General features: G+C 43.7%; 1 protein-coding gene across 1 annotated transcript in view; it reads left to right on the top strand.

Annotated features, from left to right (window-relative positions):
- The first annotated feature begins 10,606 nt into the window (after positions 1 to 10,606).
- The window catches only part of ppcdc (phosphopantothenoylcysteine decarboxylase), a 62,183-nt gene continuing 56,207 nt past the window's right edge, over positions 10,607 to 16,582 (top strand). Inside the window, exon 1 of the mRNA XM_052042567.1 lies at positions 10,607 to 10,690. Coding sequence (XP_051898527.1) covers positions 10,607 to 10,690 — 84 coding nt within the window. The remainder of the gene's footprint in view (positions 10,691 to 16,582) is intronic.

Genomic DNA, 16,582 nt, shown 5'->3' with positions numbered 1-16,582 from the left:
CGCATTATATGCATGAGGTTTGTTGAAGGAAAATTGTATGTTACATGTGAATATGTGGTATTTCTTGGTCAGCAGATTTGGAAAAACAAATTTGCATATCTAGGAAGCTGTTTTATAACCAGCCAATACAAACATTGCAATAATGGATGCCAGTTTATCTGAGCATTTCAAGTATCCAGTGTTGGCTTATGATGAAGTGATTGGAGTTACCCAATTGTCACATCTCATCATCTGATGGCTAAAATTAGTCTTTTAATTTATTACTTCATTTACATCACAAATGAAAATTCTTGTGTTCTTTGCCCATTCCTGTACCTTGGGAGGTCAAGAAATGGTCCAAAGAAATGGTCCAGCCTCTCAAATTGCCGTGGCATTTTAAAGGAAAATGTTTGGGTATGATGCATTCTGTTCAAATTTCTTCCCCATTATCTAGTGGGAAATTACAGGTGGTGGAAATGAAGAAGAATGTGTATTTGTAACCAATCCGAAGACCTTCAGATGATATTGTTGGCCATGTTCCCTCCTACCTATGTTGCTCTGAATCCTGCAGTCTTGTGTCATAGTTGGGTGTTCAAGTTTGGTTGTAGAGACTAGGCACATTGTGTACACTGGTGCTCCAGTAGTACCTTATCAAATGACACAAGAACCAATTTTAGTGTGCACTCGGTTAGAGGAAAAATATTTCATGGAACTATTCAAAGAGTAATAGAGGAATTGTCCAGGAATCTTGACAAAAATGTACCCTCTATCCAATATTACTAAAGCAAGTAATCGATTTATTTATCTCTCTGCTGATTGCTGAGCTGTCACCACCTCAGTGATGGGTTTGGATTTGCTACTGTTTGAAAACCAGCAGTATCCCATGAAGATACAGGACATTTGAAGGAATTTTTTTAAAAAAACCATCGGGAATGTACAGTCAGACCACTCTTGGGATGCAGACCTGGATCTGACACGGTATGATGAATGTAATGGAACACTACAGTACTAAACACATAGTACCCTGTATCAAAATGACTCCTTAAGAACATTCATCACCTCTTCATTGCATATATTTTTTTAAAAAAAACAATTGGCAACCCAGACATGTCTTGCAATGCATCTCATTGATGTGGCAGCTATACTGAATTATTACTTTCTGAATGTGCATCGTTCTGTGAAAACCAATTACTCAACTGCGTCCACACTGCTGTTGGAAATTAGTGCCATTCTTACACTTCTACACTTTCTTCACAGCCCTGCAATCTTCCCCTTGTATATTAAAAAAAAATTATTGGACTTGGTACCACCAGGCTTTTGGGGGAGTATATTGTAGATCATAACTCATGAAAAATATTTTCCCCTTATCTCTTTTTTTGCCAATTACCTTGTATTTGTGTCCTACAGTTATTGATACTCCAGTGGAAACAGTCCCTTGTTTACTCTTATGAAAGCTTTCTTTTGAACCATCTTTCCCTGCTCAAACACCAACTTCTCCAACCTCCATGTAACCAAAGACCCTCATTCTTTGTCCCATTTGGTAAATTTCCTTGAAATTTTCTGTAGTTCAGTCAGGTGATAATCTGATTTTGATGTTAATTGACCTGGACTGCCTCTAAAGACCCAATCAAACTCAGGACAGTTGTGCTTTCTCACTTTTATTTTGTGCATCTCCTACACTCCCACAGTTTCTATCATGCTTACTAAACTGCACATCCTTCATTGTATTGTTAATGGAATTTCAGGGTTCTCATTGTAGTTACAAATATTGCATCAATACACTGGTATCAAATCTCCCATCATGGTTCTGCTCTTAAAGCGATTCCTTAATTTGCATTTACTATCATGCTATTAACCTTTTGGGGCTTCATGTCATTCACTTATTTATTTTTTGCCATAACAAAGCACATCATTGCATGCATGGAAATGTACTATACCTGGAGTGCATTTTGCCCAGCCTTCACAATTTACAAAATGCTACTTATAATATTTTCCCTTTTGTAAATTGAGGAATGGCTGCAAACATCTGTGTGCAAATTCTGTGCAATGGACTTAAAGTGCATTCTTAAATTATGTTTGTTCTTGAATCCGTGTGTTAACGGCTGACACTCGAGCTTATGATGGCTGCTTCTAACATGCACATTGCTGCAACTTTTAGAAACTTTGGGAGTTGGTGGTGAGATTAACTATTCAGAACCTTTTGGCTTTGTAAGCCTTGCTCCTTCTGGAGATGTAACTTCGGGTGACTAATATTAGATCTAAGTTCTGATTGAAAACAGTACTAATCATCTCAATCAAGACTGAGGCACGGATAGTTCTAAATCAATGTACTGAATTTATGTATCCAGCACTTGTCTCATAAATTGCAGCTTCCAACTTCAGTCCTACACCTTCAAAACCTTGTGTTGCACTCTCTGGAGCAGAAATATCTAATAGCCGTGTGCCAGTCCAAATCAAATGCAACTTATTTATTGCCAGATAGTCCTGAGAATCCAAGTGAGCCTGAGGTTTGTAAAGGCTGATTTCCCCATTGACAGCTAAATTCTAAATTGGGCCTATCCTCAGTCGGTGCATTATGAGAAATATAATTGTTTGTATTGCATTCTTTCATGAATGCAGTTCACCATGAGCTGTGACTCTAGAAATCTATCAGAATGAGCAAAACAGGCATTGAGAAATTCCAGCATGATGAAGTAACTTAATATAAAATTTTTGCTTGGTATTCCTTAAATAATTGATATTGTTACCAGACATTTTAATACAAATTGGGTCCGGGGGGTCTTGGGTCTAATTGGAGATACTGTACACTCTTCAAATGGGAATTAACATCCCATTTAACCAGCAATAAACCTGTCTTCATCCATCACCGTCACCATCTGCTTGTGCTCAGTTGGTGAAATCGTCAGCAGCTCGTGTATGTAGTGCCGTGGAAGTCGGTGGAGTTCCCTGTGCAGGTGAGAAGTCACGTTGTTACTGTGCCAACACCAAGTTGTGGATGAGTAAATGTGTTACACATGTTATCAAAGCCGAAACTTCGTTCCAACCAGAAGGAGTTTGTCAATCCCATCAGCTCACTTACCTGACCCAATAGCCACTTCCTCCCATTGAAAGAATAAAAACAGTTGCATTTACGTAGCACATTTACGTAGCACCTTTACAACCCCAAAGAGCTTTACAGCCATTGATGTATTCTTGACAAGTGATCACTGTTGCAATGTAGAATTTACAATGATTAAGTTGTACACAGCAGGTTCCTGCAAATAGCCCAAGTGTTGATGAGCAGATAATCTGTCTTCAAGTTTGAATACTTGCTAAAACTCTGGAATAACTCCCTAGCACAGTAAAGAAGGATCCTTTGGAATCACTGACATCCATCCGAAAGGGTACATGCATTGAGATGTCAGTTGAGATTTTGGAGCTCATCTCTGCAGTGGGACAAGAACGGTACCAATCGAGTTACTGCTGGCATGTGTGCTTTGCACTCCAATTGTGATTATATTAGGCAAATGAATTTTAAATTGGGTAAATGTCATCCTGAACAAGGGCAGGACTGCTGCCTAAAACCTAAACACCCTACAGTGAACTGAATCCATGCCACAGGCAAATGAAAGACTTAAGGTTTTCCATTTTTTTAAAAAATGGCATGAAACTACAACTAATTGGTAATTGGTTTATTATTGTCACATGTACAGAGGTACAATGAAAAACTTGATTAATTCAGTAGTAATATTAAACCAAAAACTGCACATACAAATACTGTCCAATAATTTGTAGAGCTATGGGGAAAGATCAGAGGAAGTAAATATTAAGAAATGCCTGAGCACATATTGAAGAGCCTCGACCTGCAAGGCTCATGCTGGAAGGTGGAACTAGGCTGGGTAGTTTACAACCACAATCGGTTGAATGGCCACCTTCTGTGGTATATATTTTTTCTATAACTGATTAAGAAGGGATATTACAAAGATGGTTCCACTTGCCTCCTTCCTCTGTCTTAAACTACCTTGTATTATGAATACTAATTTACACAAGTACCATTCACCCCTCATCCCCGTGGTTACTAACCATAGAGTCATAGAGCGGGGAAACAGGCCCTTTGGCCCAAATCATCCATGCTGGACAAGTTGCCTACTTGAACTGGTTCTCTTTGCTTGCATTTGGCCCATATTCCTCCTCCTAAACTCTCCAAATTTCTTTTGAAAATAATGGTACCTGCCTCTACCACATTCTCTTGACAGCTTGTCCCACATACCCCACCACCCCGTGTGTGAAGAAGTTGCCCCTCAGATCCCTTTTAAATCTTTCCCCTCTCACCTTAAATCTCTGCCTTCTAGTTTTTAGACTCCCTTACCCTGGGAAAAAGACTGTGACCACTCACCTTATCTATGCCTGTCATAATTTTATAAACCTCTTTTAAAAAAAAGGTCACATGCTGCCCCAGGGTAAACAGCCCCAGCATATCCAGTCTCTCCTTATAACTCAAGCCCTCCAGTCCCAGTAACATCCTTGTAACTCTTTTCTGCACCCTTTCCAGTTTAACTAACCTGCAGTGGCTCTTAGTTCAAGAATTCTTCACATTTAATATTTTCCTTGTGCTCAAATCACAATGTCTTTGCTCATCACTACCTCTGTGGGCTCCTTCAATCCTGTATCCCTGTGAATTCTTCACTTTTCTCGCATCCCCTTTGCCCCACCTTTAGTACAGTCTTCACTTGTCAAGGTCAAAGCCCCCCCCCCCCCCAAAAAAAAATTGCCCCAGCTTTCTTGCTCTCTCATTCTCTCCTTTGGCCATCTGTCTGGGTACCTCTTTCTTTGACTATGCCCATTTTTTTTTGTTTGAATGTACTCCGGAGACATTCAAAGCTATCTAAGTGACATCGCTCACAGATGCTGACAGTTTCCATCCGTGTGCTGATGATAAGTAGAGGAGAAATTGTAGGTGGGTAAAAATAGACGTTTGGAGAGTTCTGAAGTGTGTGGGAGCAGAAAAAATAAAAATAGAAGCAAACTAGAACACTACATTCCACATTGACAGAGAATGGAGTGTCCAATTGTGTTAAAACTGCAGATCAGTCAAGAAGAATAAGGGACTGAGGCTGCAGAAGCAGAAACCCCCATCACATTTCAGATGTACGTGGAAAAGTACTTGAAGAGCCATGATCTCTAGCGATGACACAGGAAAGTGGGGGTGGGTAAGGTGGTTCTTTTCCAGCCAGCATTCCCACAGTGAGCTGAATGGCCACTTTGTGTCAGATCTTTCTATGGTTTTCTGGATAGTTTACCACAGAAAGGGTCAGAAAAAATGTATGTGATTTTAGTAAGACCCATTTCAGTACTGTGACAACTGGCAACAAGGTTGAAGGGATTCAAATACAAGGTGATGACATATTTGAGGATAAGAAAGGTTGGAGATGGGGTGGTAATTTGCCTGAGCCATGGTTGCCTTTTGAGTGGAGAGTTTGAATTTGAAAAGTGAGTCAATTCCTGGGAAGAGAGAACTACTAACAATATCAGCTATTGGAGACACGAGACTGCAGATGCTGAGATCTGGAGCAACAAACTAACTGCTGGATGGTCTCAGCGGGTTGAGCAACATCTGTCGGAGGAAATGGACAGTTGATGTTTCAACTATTGTAATATCAGCTGTTGGGCTCCCAGAAAGAAGCTGGTTGTACAGTTGCTTGGTGGGAATATGATCAAGTAGATGGATCTCATGGAGCAAGTGGATTTAGAGTGAGCAAGGTAGATGGGTTAGAATTTTTAAAAAGACATGATTTTGCAAGTGGAGTAACAGGGGACATTTGGTCCAAAGACTTACCTTGGAGTCCTTTAGGATCAAGGATGACTTGCTTCCACTCCATTTCTGAAGAGTGGGAGGTGCTTGTGCATGAATTATTTTAATGGGACTGGTTTTTACACACCAACTATCACACAAGTCTTGTTCAGGACAATTGGAGACAAGGGATGCAGACTTAGTATGTACATATGGGGACACAAGCACACTCTCAGTTCTTCTGACCACACATGTGGACACGGACACATGATCTTGACCACATCATTTTCCTCGATCCATTCCTTTGCAACTCTTTCGGATCCCCTCCCTTCTTCAGTCCCCCTTCTGTCAATCTCCCTGCCTCTGTGCCCTCTTCCCCTAACTGCCTCTCTCAGTCTCTTCCCCCCTCAGCTCCTTTCACTCGTCCCTTATTAACTGCCCCTTTCTTTCTGAGTAAGAGCCATAAAAAGATTGTAAAAAAGTGGTTAGATATGTAAAAAGAGCCAGAGTTAATATGCACTCTAATAGGAATAAGAAAATGGCAGAGAAACAGTAATTTTGTACCATTCTTCACAAAAGAAACAGAAAACCTGGTAATTGTGGAAGACCACCAGTCTAGAGTAAATAAGGAGCTCAAAAAAGTTAGCTCTAGTAAAACAAAAGTATAAGAAAAAATAATGACTGAAAAGTGATAAATCCCTGGGACCTGATGACCTGCATTCTAGGATGTAGGAGCTGGCTATGGAGATGGTGCATGTACTGGTTGTCATTTTCAAAAATTCCATAGATTCTGGAACAATTTTCACTGTTTGGAAGGTAGCAACCGTAACTTCACTATTTAAAAAAGGAGAGAGAGAAAACTGGGAACTTTAAGTCAGTTAACTATAAACCAGTTAACCCAGTTAATTTTAAACCAGTAGTGAGAAAATGCTGGAATCTAATTTTGAGGGTGTGGTAATGGCACTTGGAAAATAATAATGGACTAGACAGAGTCAGCTTGGATTAATAAAAATAAATTGTTTAACAAATTTGTTGGAATCTTTTGCATTTGTAAAAGCAGAGTAGATAAGGGCAAACTAACTGCTGTGGTATATTTAGATTTTCAGTACCCTTTGAGTATGTGCCACACGAAACTAAACAAGATAGAGTGTGAATTATTAGGGGTAATGTACTGACGTGGATTTAGGATTGATGAATGGACAGAAAACAATAAAAAGTAAACAGATAATTTTTGGGTTGGCAGTCTGTGACCAGTGGCATGGTAGAAGAATCAGTTCTGAGGCTCCAGCTGTTCATAAGCTATATCTATGATTTGGATGAGTGGATCAACTATAATAGATCCAAGTCTGCTACTGATATACATTTAGTGTGGGCTGTGGAGAGGATGCAAAGAGGCTTCAGGGAGACATTGATGGGCTGTGTGAATGGCAAGGATGTCATATGTGAATATAATGAAGAAACATTTGAGGTTAGCTACCTTGGTAGAAAAAAAATAGATGTCTTATTTTAAATGGCGAGAGATTGATGTTTATCTCCAGAGGGAGCTTCTTGGTATCTTTGGACATGAACTAGAAAGGAAAATGATACATTGGTCTTTACTGCAAGATGGTTTGAGTACAAAAGTAAAGACCTTGCTCCAATTACAGAGGAGCCCAGGTGGGACTGCACGTAGAATGATGTGTACAGGTCTGCTCTCCCTGCTTAGGCACTGATCTATTTACATTTGGAGTGCAGTGAAAATTCATTATATTTTCTGGGACGGCAGGTTTATCACATGGGGAGAGATCAAGGAGACTCGGTCTGTACTCCCTTCAGTTTAAAGGACAGAGGAGATCCCATTAAAACGTAACATTCTCACTGGGCTTGGGGTGTCCAGATCCAGAGATCACTGGTTCAAAATAAAAGGATGCCCATTAAGGGCAGGTATTGGTGAAGGTTTGGAATTCTCTGTGCCGCCTATATATTCAAGACAGAGTGATTAAATATTAAGGGAACTGAGAGGTATGGGGTTAGTATGCAAAAGTGGGGAAAGGTTCTTCCCCACTGCTATCAGACTTCTGAACCAATAACCTCTTGCATCCCCTTCCTGGTGGCGCTGCCCTGGTCCCAGACTCTTAATTCTACCTCTCTCATTTATTCCATTATCGCACTTTAGCATTTCTTTTTGCACTACTTCAGATTGCACTGCTATGCACCATTCTGCTGTTTTGAGCTCACTGTATTTATTATTGCCATGTGCACTGTTTATTCTGTGAGCTTCATGCAAGCAAGGAATTTCATTGCCCCTTGGTGTATATGACAATGAACTAATCTGAATCGGAGGGAAAAGTTCAGCCATGTTTGTACTGAATAGCAAAGTAGACACGAGAGGCCAGATGACCTACTGCTTCTATTTGTTGGGTTACATTCTTTCCCTTTTTATTCCCCCACTCTCCAACTGCTGGCTGCTTGCTCTCTCCAAGGGCGAGGCCTACCCACCAGTCAATGCCGATTGTCCTCCTTCGCACCAACTCATCTCCCACCCCACTCCCGGCAGCGGTGCCTCCCCAAAGCTAATAGCCTAACTCAGAACCTCTTGACCTCTCCCACAAAACTGTGGGAGAACCTTCAGTCACTCACCCAGTGCTGCCAGACATCAGCAGATCAAGGTCTCCCAGTGCTCATTGGACAGCTTGGCGAGTCTTGGCGCACAATTTCCTGGATGATGGAAACCAATCCATTTTGCAGGAGATTCTCAAGCTGGCTACCATCTTCATACAGTTGACTGCCATCACGGAGGCACTCACTCACCCTTCACTACAACTCATGCAAGGTGTAGGATGGAACGGACACAAAGTGATGGGGTTTAGTCTGGAACAAAGCAATTACTACCCCATCAACCTCACCTCATCAGCACACAAGGGAATATCTCTGACAGGCTGAAGCCAAGGTTGTTATGAGGATATGCTGTTGGAGAAGTTATTTGGTTTGTAGGTTAATGAAGGAGGGAGGCAACATGAAGGATGCAGCAGAAAAAGCTATACAACAAGGGCATTTAGAGAACACAAACTAAAGGAAACCCTTCAGTGGTCAAAATCAGGCCTTCCAAAAAGGTTGTGGTTGTTGGAACTCCATTATCCTAGGTCCAGGTGGAGGAATTCCTGGAAATGTGAGATACAAGGTAAGATATCTTTATTAGTCATATGTACATCGAAACACACAGTGAAATGCATCTTTTGCATAGAGTGTTCTGGGGGCAGCCCGCAAGTGTTGCCACGCTTCCGGCACCAACACAGCGTGCCCACAACCTCCTAACCCGTACGTCTTTGGAATGTGGGAGGAAACCCACGCAGACACAGGGAGAACGTACAAACTCCTTACAGACAGTGGCCGGAATTGAACGCGGGTTGCTGGCGCTGTAAAGTGTTATGATAACCGCTACACTACCGTGCCTCATCTGAATTTGTTGAATCGCTCATTTCTTGTGTTATCCCTCTAACTCCTTCATTAACCTATCAGTCACATAGCTTCGACAGCTTATCCCCACAGCATCACTGATCTCACCCTAACAGAGATATTTTCTTTGTCCAATGCATCCCACCCTCACCTGCTGAATGAAGATACCAGCTGACTGAGATGACCCTGCAAGATGAATTAGTTTCTGTCAGTCAGGAACTTGTGTGCCAAGACCCACCAGCCCACCCACTGAACACTGGGAGAGCTTGATCTGCTGAAGACTGCAACTTAAAACCAACATATTTCCTCCTTTGCCAGTTTTGAAGAAGGGTTTTTGACCTGAAATATTGTTTCTCTTTCTACAGAGGCTGCCTGACCTGCTGAATATTTACAGCATTTACTTTTATATCAGTTTTCCAGTTTCAGTTTTTTTTAAATACAAGCTCAAGCGTACCAATGACTTCTTGTGGACACAAGAAACTGCAGATGCTCGAATCTGGAGCAACAAACAATGTCGACAAATTCCTTTCTTCCCATAAATGCTGCTTGACCAACTGTTTGTTGCCCCAATGACTTCTCGCTGGTTTTTATGAACTGAACCTGTTCAAGGTGGCGACTCACCACCACCTCTCAAGAGCAGTTAGGAATGGGTAATAATTGTTATCCTCGACAGTGAGGTCCTCATCCTGTGAACGAATAATAAACTATTAGAAATGTTCAAAGTAGCTGTAGTCTAACTTAAATATTTACTAAATTTAAGCCAGTTACCCTAAATATTAAATTCCTCTTACCATTATTTCTCCATCTCCCTCGTTAGGAGACGGCAGCTTAAACCAGGAACATTGCGACTCATCGATCCAACTATGCAGGCAGCCCTATCCCAGCCGCCAAAGCGCCCGGGAAACCCCCCGGGACAGACTGAGGGTCGTTGACTTTAATAAGGGGCTTTCACTTGCAATTGATTTTGGGATCACCTTCACGCCATTGTCGGCATTGATTTGTCTCCAGTTGAACGATGCATAACGCAGATAATTTCATGGAGTATCCGCATCTGCCTTTGGGTCTCCGCGTTGATGCTGCATCTTGCCCTCTTTCGGGGATCTAGGGCAACAGAAGCTGCCAATCACCGCAGCCACGCATGCGCAAATCTCGACGCTGTCCAGCGACTGAAGACTACATTTCCCAGAAGACAACGCGCCAGCGTCGGCTGGGCTGTACCAACTGTGGTGGGGGAGTTTACCTTACATAATAACAGATTTTTCAGTGTTATGAATCCAAAGTGCAAGTAAGACTTAAACTAATGCACATTCTAATAGATCAGTCAGAAAAAAGAGGTTTCTAGTGCGATTTGTGGAAAAGGCTTGACGCGAATGAGGTTGGGTGGAAACATCCCCCCCTTCACTGATCCCGCAGCGGAGCGGGATGCGGCGGGTGCTGGTGGCCGCCAGCGGCAGCGTCGCCGCGGTGAAACTGCCCGAGCTGGTGGGGCGCCTGCTGGAGCTGGGGGTAGGTGAGGGGGGGCACGGAGCTGGGGGTAGGTGGTGGGGGGGTTGGTGGGGGGTGATGGGGGGGTTGGTGGTGATGGGGGGGGTTGGTGGGAGGGTTGATGGTGGGGGGTTGATGGGGGGGTTGGTGGTGGTGGGGGGGTTGGTGGGGGGTTGGTGGTGGGGGGTGATGGGGGGGTTGGTGGTGGGGGGGTTGATGGTGGGGGGTGATGGGGGGGTTGGTGGTGGGGGGTTGATGGGGGGGTTGGTGGTGGGTGGTTGATGGTGGTGGGGGGGTTGATGGGGGGTAATGGTGGGGGGGTTGATGGGGGGTAATGGTGGGGGGTTGATGGTGGTGGGGGGTTGATGGGGGGTAATGGTGGGGGGTGATGGGGGGCTTGGTGGTGGGGGGGTTGATGGTGGGGGGTGGGTTGAATGTGGGCAGGTTGATGGTGGGGGGGTTGATCAAGTAGTGTGAGGGGTGGGTTGATGGTGGAAGGTGGGGGGATTGATGGTGGGGTGAGGGGGGTTAATGGTGGGGGGTGATGGGAGAAATGGGGGGTGAGGGGTTGATGGCAAGCCCTGGGGAATGGGGGGTGAATGGTGTCTTGAGATGGGATGAAATTGGGGGTGTGGGTGTGGCGAGAGACTTCATCTGTCAGGTGGTCTGTTAGTAATTCAGTTGAGTTATCATCATTTGAAATTGCCAGACAAACCAAGTTTTCTTGTTTAAAGAAAGAACTTGTATTTCCATTGCACTGTTCACCAGCCTGGGCTGTCCTCAATTATTTTGAAGCCAATAATAATGAGTCAATGTGTGAAATGTGTCAGTACAGTTGATCTGACGTGAGGGAGAGAGTGCTGCACTACTGGTGGTCTTGACTTTCAGATGAAAAATTAGACAGAGGGGAGACTCTGTCTGCTTCTCAATGTGCTATCTCAAAAAGCAGGGAAGTTGTCCCTGATGTCCTGGTCAATATTTCTCCCTCAGTTAATATCCCTAAAACACACAATGTGGTCTTTGCCATGTTGCTGTTTGTGAGTTTTTGGTGTTTCTCCATTAAATTTTGCATTTGTTGTAAAGTACTTTGGTAGCTGTCATAAAAGGAGCTACAGCCAGTCTTTGATATACAAAAGGGATGTGTTTCTGCACATATACAAGAAGTGCTGGAGGAACTCAGCAGGTCAGGCAGCATCTATGGAGGGAAATAAACACTCGACGTTTCAGGTTGAGACCCTTCATCAGGATTGGAAAGGAAGAGGGCAGAAGCCAGAATAAGAAGGTGGGGGGAGTACACACAGGCAGGGGACAGGTGAGTTCAGGTGAGAGGGGGAAGGTAGTGGTTGGGGAGGTGGAGAAGATGTAATAAGCTGAGAGGTGATAGGTAGAAGAGGCAAAGGGCTGAAGAAGAAGGAATCCAGTAGGAGAGGGCAGTGGACCATGGAATAAAGGATGGGGGAGGGGAGAGGAGGTGGGCTGGTCATCAAGGTGGGGGAAGGGAGCCACAGGAATAAGGGAAGACAAAGGAGTTGGGGGGGGAGCGGGTAAAGAAAAAGAAGGGGTGGGGTTACTGGAAGTTAGAGAAATCAATATTGAGCGTCTCGGCCCGAAATGTCAACTGTTTCTTTCCCTCCGTGGATGCTGCCTGACCTGCTGAGTTCCTCCAGCACTTTTTGTGTGTTGCTCCAGATTCCAGCATCTGCAGAATTTCTTGTGTCTCTGTTTCTGCACATGGAGTGTGGCATGCTGTTCGCTATAGCAGAAAGTAAATTTGTAAATGGAAGATGTGTACCCCAGAGAATTGATACTGTTAGAGCAAGATACATAAATCTCACATTTAAGTTGAGGAATACCTGCAAGGTGCCTTTGATCTTATGTGATAATTGGCTTTAGTAATGCAATGAATATCCTGTAGACTAAATAATAAAAATAGCTTCAAGTAGCTTGCAGTAGTTTGGAGGTTCTTTTTTTTTCCCCAAGGGTTTGAAACTATAAGGACTTACATTCACCTGGCTTTTTTTTAACACAACAAAATGTCAAAAGTTTTTTAGGCAGTTGATGGATGCAGCTCGTAATGGTGCTGCCTCCCAGCTCCATTGACCCAGGTTCAATCCTGACCTCTGGTGCTGTCTGTGTGAGCTTGCTTGTTCTTCCTGTGATTACAGGGGTTTCCTAAGGGTGCTCTGGTTTCTTCCCGTATCCCAAAGACTTGGAGGTTGATAGCTCAATAGCACATTGTAAATTATTCCTCGTATGTAAGTGAGTAGTAAATTTGAAGCTGACTTGGTCTAAGTAATGTCTGGCCTAAATCCCTGAGGAATTTCTATGAACAAGTCATCACTATGACTGACAAAATCCTCACACCACCTGTACCAGCACTTCCTTCTCCTTCCGCATTGTAAAATTGGCATTGCTACAGCCAAATGGTGCTGAAATTTGAGTTCCAGGATTTGTTCATTCGGTTTTGCCGACTTTTGCCTGTTATATTTCAGTTCCCATCCTCCAGACTGCTTTGGACCCATGATATCTTGCACAGGCCATGCAGAATGTTATTTTTGAAATAAATCATAGTTCAAATATTAAGGTTGGATTTATTTAAAAAAAAATAAGGTTTGCATCAGCAGTGTGGTTTTTACAAAGTTGGAGCAATGAAGCAGTTTCTTTTAGCAAACGCAGCATTCTGATTACTGGAGGAACTCAGCAGGTCAGGCAGCATCTGTGGAGGGAAATGGACAGTTGACATTTCAGGTTGCGAACCTTCATCTGGACTGAAAAATAGAAGGGAGAGAGCCTGTATGGAGGTGAGGAGGAGGGACTGGCCAAGAGCTGGCAAGTAATAGGTGGATCCAGATGAGGGGGTTTGATCTCTGACCTTTGGCATGTCTATTATTTATTTGAATTCTGATTGAATCATCTGCATCTGGTTTGATCTATCCAAAGAAATGTAGATATGAACAAGGAACCACACACCACAGGGAGATCAAATAGGATGGGCATAGAGACACAAGAGTTTAGATGAATGCGAGGTGACCTCCCAAAGTCGCAGTCTCCCAAAGTTGAGTTTATTGCCGTGTGCACAAGTACATGTGTGCACAGGTAAATAAAAAATTACTTGCAGCAGCATCACAGGCACATAGCATCATATGAGCAGCATTCACAAGAAAAACAAACATAAATCATAAAAGAAAGAACACAATTAGAATAAAGCAAAACAAAGTCCATTGTAGTGCAAAGTGGTCTATATGTCGCTATACTGAGGTAGTGATTAGGGTTGTGCAGGTTGGTTCAAGAACCATTTGTTTGAAGGGAAGTATCTTTTTCTTGAACCTGATGGTGTGGGACTTCAGGCTTCTGTGCCTCCTGCCCGATGCTGCGAGAAGATGGCATGGCCCGGGTGGTGGGGATCTTTGATGATGGATGATATAACTGAGATGTACAAAGTCTTAGATATAAAATAGAGTCAAAGAACAATACAGTACAGAAATAGGCCCTTTGGCCTACTGAGTCGGCACTGGCCATCAACGAGTTACATTAATCCCATTCTTATCAGCTCCCGCCAGATTCTACCGCTCGCCTACATGCTAGGGGCAATGTACAGGAGCCAATTAAGCTCCCAACCAGTACGTCTTTGGGATGTGGGAGGAAACTGGAGCACCCGGTGGAGACCCACAGGGTCATAAATTGAACATGCAAGCTCCACACAGACAGCACCAGAGGTCAGGATTGAACCCAGGTCTCTGGTGTGGTGAGGCAGCAGCTCTGCCCGCTGCACCACTGTGCTGTCAAAGGTGGATTGAGAGGGTAGAAGCTGAAAGGCCGTTTACCCCAGCTGAAAAATCTAGAACAAGGGAGCACAGTCAAAGGATACAGGATTGGTTGTACAGAGTTGAGTTGAGGAGAAGTTTTTCACTCAAAGGCTTGTGATTTTGCCGAGCTTGCTCAGAGGGTTATGGACGTACAGTCATCAAGTATAATTATAGTTTTTTTCTATTTTTGATTCAGTTTGGTGTTCCCATTTTTATCAATGTTTGGCACAATCTAGAGGAGAGGCCATACTGGACCTAGTACCAGGCAATGAACCTGGTCAGGTGACAGATCTCTCTGTGGGCGAGCATTTCGGAGACAGTGACCACAACTCCCTGACCTTTAGCATAGCCGTGGATAAGGATAGGAGCTGACGATATGGGAATGTTTTTAATTGGGGAGGGCTAATTACACTGGTATTAGGCAGGGACTTCGGAGTGTAAATTGAGAATGGGGAAATGCACAGCAAAAATGTAGAAGCTGTTTAGGGAACACTTGCATGGGGTTCTGGATAGGTTTGTCCCACTGAGACAGGAAAAGGATGGTAGGGTAAGGGGACCATAGTTGACAAGAGAGGTGGAACAAGTAGCCAAGAGGAAGAAGGAAGCATACTTAAGGTTTAGGAAGCAAAAATTAGGCAGGGCTCTTGAGAATTATAATGTAGCCAGGAAGGAGCTTAAGAAGGGACTTAGGAGAGCTAGCATGGGACAGGAGAAGGCCTTGGCGAGTAGGATTAAGGAAAACCCCAAGGCATTCTACATGTACATGAAGAACAAAAGGATGACTAGAGTGAGGGTAGGACCGCTCAGGGATAAAGGGGGCAACGTGTGCCTGGAGGTGGAGGAGGTAAAGGAGGTCCTTATTGAATACTTTGCTTCAGTGTTCACCAGGAGTGGGACTTTGACGAATGTGAGGTCAGCATAGAACAGACTAATGTGCTGGAGCATATTGAGGTTAAGAAAGCAGTAGTGTTGGAGCTTCTGAAAAACATTAGGATAGATAAGTCCCTGAACCAGGCGGGATATACCTCAGGAAGCAAGGGAAGAGATTGCTGGGGGGCTGACGATGATATTTGCGTCCTCCCTGGCTACAGGAGTGGTACCAAAGGATTGGAGGATGGCAAATGTTGTTCCCTTGTTCAAGAAAGGTAATAGGGATAATCGTGGGAATTATAGACCAGTGAGTCTTATGTCAGTGGTGGGCAAGCTATTGGAGAGGATTCTTGGGGACAGGATTTACGAGTATTTGGAGAAGCTTAGTCTTATTAGGGATAGTCAGCATGGCTTTGTGAGGGGCAGGTCGTGCCTCATGAGCCTAATTGAGTTTTTCAAGGAGGTGACAAAACGGATTGATGAAGGTAGAGAGGCGGATGTGGTGTATATGGACTTCAGTAAGATGTTTGACAAGGTTCCCCATGGTAGGCTCATTCAGAAAGTCATGAGGCATGGGATCCATGGAGACTTGGCTGCATGGATCCCATTGGCTTGCCCACAGAAGGCAGAGGGTGGTAGTAGATGGAGAGTATTCTGCCTGGAGGTTGGTGACTAGTGTTCCACAGGGATCTGTTTTGGGATCCCTCTTTATGATTTTTATAAATGACTTGGATGAGGACGTAGAGGCATGGGTTAGTAAGTCTTCAGATGACACAAAGGTTGGAGGTGTGGATAGTGTGGAAGATTGTTGTAGTTTACAACGGGATATAGACAGGATGCAGAGTTGGGCGGAGAACTGGCAGATGGAGTTCAATCCGGAAACGTGTGAAGCGATATACTTTGGAAGAACTAACTTGAGGGCGGTGTACAAGGTTAATGGCAGGATTCTGAGCAGTGTGCAGGAACAGAGGGATCTTGGGGTCCACATCCTTAGATCCCTCAAAGTTGCCACGCAAGTTGATAGGGTGGTTAAGAAGATGTATGGTGTGTTGGCCTTCATTAGTCGGAGGACTCAGTTCAAGAGCCGTGAGGTGATGTTGCAACTATATAAAATTCTGGTTCGACCACACTTAGAGAGTACTATGTTCAGTTCTGGTTGCCTCATTATAGGAAGGATGTAGAAGCTTTGGAGAGGGTGCAGGGGAGATTTATCAGGATGTTGTCTGGATTAGAGAAC

The sequence above is a fragment of the Pristis pectinata genome, chromosome 32 (genome assembly GCF_009764475.1).
Source record: "Pristis pectinata isolate sPriPec2 chromosome 32, sPriPec2.1.pri, whole genome shotgun sequence".
NCBI classification, from domain to species: domain Eukaryota; kingdom Metazoa; phylum Chordata; class Chondrichthyes; order Rhinopristiformes; family Pristidae; genus Pristis; species Pristis pectinata.
The sequence above is the reverse complement of the archived record's forward strand: the minus strand, read 5'-3'. Positions and strand labels throughout refer to the sequence as shown.